This window comes from Adiantum capillus-veneris, chromosome 1, assembly GCF_014529385.1.
Source record: "Adiantum capillus-veneris isolate H3 chromosome 1, ASM1452938v2, whole genome shotgun sequence".
Classification (NCBI taxonomy): Eukaryota; Viridiplantae; Streptophyta; class Polypodiopsida; order Polypodiales; family Pteridaceae; genus Adiantum; species Adiantum capillus-veneris.
The window spans coordinates 95494600-95497767 of record NC_140931.1 but is presented as its reverse complement, the minus strand read 5'-3'; the positions used below and the strand labels follow the sequence as shown (position 1 = coordinate 95497767).

The 3168-nt window shown below is 43.4% G+C and overlaps 1 protein-coding gene across 1 annotated transcript; it reads right to left on the bottom strand.

The window, feature by feature from the left end:
* Nucleotides 1-339: 339 nt before the first annotated feature.
* On the bottom strand, nt 340-1086 carry LOC147465217 (uncharacterized). The gene has a single exon (XM_086484083.1). It carries the CDS (start codon nt 1084-1086, stop codon nt 340-342), a length of 747 nt encoding a protein of 248 aa, XP_086340209.1.
* Between the last annotated feature and the right edge of the window lie 2082 nt (nt 1087-3168).

The window sequence follows — 3168 nt, the reverse complement described above, 5'->3', positions numbered from 1 at the left end:
TATATATATATATATATATATATATATATATATATATATATATATATATATATATATAGAGAGAGAGAGAGAGAGAGAGAGAGAGAAAGAGAGTGATATATATATATATATATATATATATTATATATATATATATATATATATATATATATATATATATATATATATAGAGAGAGAGAGAGAGAGAGAGAGAGAGAGAGAGAGAGAGATAGATAGATAGATAGATTGTATTATCGTCCATGGAGGTCAAATATGACCCATGGGACCAAACAAAATTTTACAATTGCATGCTTATACGTGAAGACATGAGATACATATCAGTTAAGGACTGAGGGTCCATCAAGAGAAAAAAGAAAGAGGGAACAAAATATAGGGGGGAGCAGTTGAGGGGAGAGCCTCTTTTGGAGTTCGAAACTCCTGAATGATAGTTTTACCACCTTGATAGACTGCCCATTTGCCTTGCTTGCAGGCTTCAGACATCTTCTTGAGCTCGTCCTTTTTTATTTTGAGTTGATTTGTGGTCAGCTCCTCAGTAATCCAAAGCTTTGTTCCTTTGAGGAGATGGGATTGACGTAGAAGCTTCACTCGCTCCTCTTTATCCTTGAAAGTAAGGACACAATGCTCAGGGCGCACATGTCGGTGTGTATCATTGATCCAAGCGACCGTCTCTGGTTTGATGTTGATTGGTTCAAGGATGTCGTTGAGTTTCGTAATTGCTTCTTCAAGACTATCCTCAACTGTGCACCTCGGCGGAGGGAGTCCACCGATGTGTACCTTGAGGGCATTCTCTTCTCGAAGTCTTCGTTTGCAGAGCTCCTTTGTTACACAAGCCTGTACTTCGGTGATGGTTGTTGAATGTGCTTGGTTAACCTTTGCCTCAACCACCTTTACCTTGTCGGTGGCGAGGTCAACCATAGAATCAAAGCGTTCTTCTAGCTTGCGGAGGCGAGATTTGAGCTCGAGGTTCTCTTCCAAGACTCGATCAAGAGCTTTTTGAAGCTTAGTGATTCGATCGAGTTTGCTAGGGGCTGCTACCACAGCTGCAAAACTCGGTCGTATTCTGGAAGGGGTCTTTGGGGTCGTCATCCCTATGCTCGAGATTCGAGAAGGTCAGCAAATCTCAGGAGAGCTGAATGCAAGAACCCCTGCTAGGTTGTGGAAGAAAAACTCCAAAGAAAATGACATTAGATATCTCTGCAAACGGCTCTGACGGCCTGTCATGGGCATCTACTGACTCCAGAGGTGGAGACCTTCTGTTGAAGGCAGCGCAACAACTTGCACGCCTACAGAGGCCGCCGGAATCAGAGCTACGACCAGCATGCCTCACTATCGGGAGCCTGTTGGAGATGGAGCAACGCTGTAGGCTTGTGTAGGGCAGGGCAAGGCTGATTCAGACGCCCTCCCACAGGGCTGCCCCTCGCCCAGGGGAGGACAACCTGAGAGGGAGAGCTCGCGAACCGTAAACGAGAGAGAGAGAGAGAGAGAGAGAGAGAGAGAGAGAGAGAGAGAGAGAGAGAGAGAGAGAGAGAGAGAGAGAGAGAGAGAGAGAGAGAGAGAGAGAGAGAGAGAGAGAGAGAGAGAGAGAGAGAGAGAGATAGAGATAGGAAAATAGAGAGAGAGAAAGAGATATGAAATAGAGAGAGAGAAAGAGAGTGATATATATATATATATATATATATATATATATATATATATATATATATATAGAGAGAGAGAGAGAGAGAGAGAGAGAGAGAGAGATAGAGAGCGAGAGCGAGAGAAAGAGAGATAGCGAGAGCAAGATCGAGAGATAGGGTACGTAGAGAGAGAGAGAGAGAGAGAGAGAGAGAGAGAGAGAGAGAGAGAGAGAGAGAGAGAGAGAGAGAGAGAGAGATAGGAAATTAAATAGGGAGAGTGAGAGAGAAAGAGAAGAGAGATAGCGAGAGTGAGATCGAGAGAGAAAGAAAGAGAGATAGCCAGATCGAGATCGAGAGAGAAAGAACGAGAGATAGGGTACATAGAGAGAGAGAGAGAGAGAGAGAGAGAGAGAGAGAGAGAGAGAGAGAGAGAGAGAGAGAGAGAGAGAGAGAGAGAGAGAGAGAGAGAGAGAGAGAGAGAGAGAGAAATAGAGAGATAGAGAGTGATATATATATATATATATAGAGAGAGAGATAATTAACTAGAGATAGCTATAGAGGTAGAGAGAGAGATAGATAGTAGATAGAGAAAGTCAGCATGAAAGAGTTAGGTTGGCTGACCAATTGTGTGAAAAGGACAGAAACTCTCTCTATCTCTCTCTCTCTCTCCCTCTACAAGAAACTATGGAACTAAAAGAGGCAAAGGGGTTTTGCCCGCTACATGCATTTCCATGTACACCTGGAAGTGCACATTTGTGTCTACCCATATAGGATTTGACTAATAAAGACGAGATTTTGACCCGGTGGTCCTGATCTTCGTACACCTCTGGACCGAGGTGTATAGAGATCGGGCAAGACAAGAGAATGCGAGGTAGTTTACGTTGTGAGGAGTATATATATTAAAACAACATTCATAATCATTGTAGATGGAAACATCATCAACTAACATGGAGGAAAAGATTGCATGCTCATGCACGCTCTGCAAGTATCAAATCCTGCACATGCATAGGATATGTAATGAGCATGTGCACAAGTACGGAGAGTTTGCTAGAGAAATCGTACAGAATCTACGATATGACTCCTACGGAACGGGCATTGATTTTTGCGACATAACACCTGCATCTGAGAGAGAGAGAAAAAGGATTATGCATGAAGGTCCGACCAATATAGAGCCAAGGATGGAAGCAGAAAAGGGCTTACAGCCAGAAGACGACGGCATGGAGGAGACGCTGGATGCCTTCTTCTAGACAAGCGAGGAGAACGCTAACGAAGCAGCACCAGAAGCCGTGCGCCTATCTGTTGAAGACATGTTGAGGAAGTTGGCACATCAACCAATCTATGAAAGCGCCAAAATATATGTGCTTTGTACTTGTCTGGCGTTTTTGAATCTTTAGTCAGTGTACGGGTGGTCAGATGCAAGCGTCACTGTTTTGTTTAGGTACGTAATTTACAAAAGAGATTTTCCGATTGCAACAGTGACGTGCTTGGGGAGCTTTTTACTTTAATGTGACTTAAACAGGTTGTTGTGGGAGCAACTTCTCGCGGCTGGCAA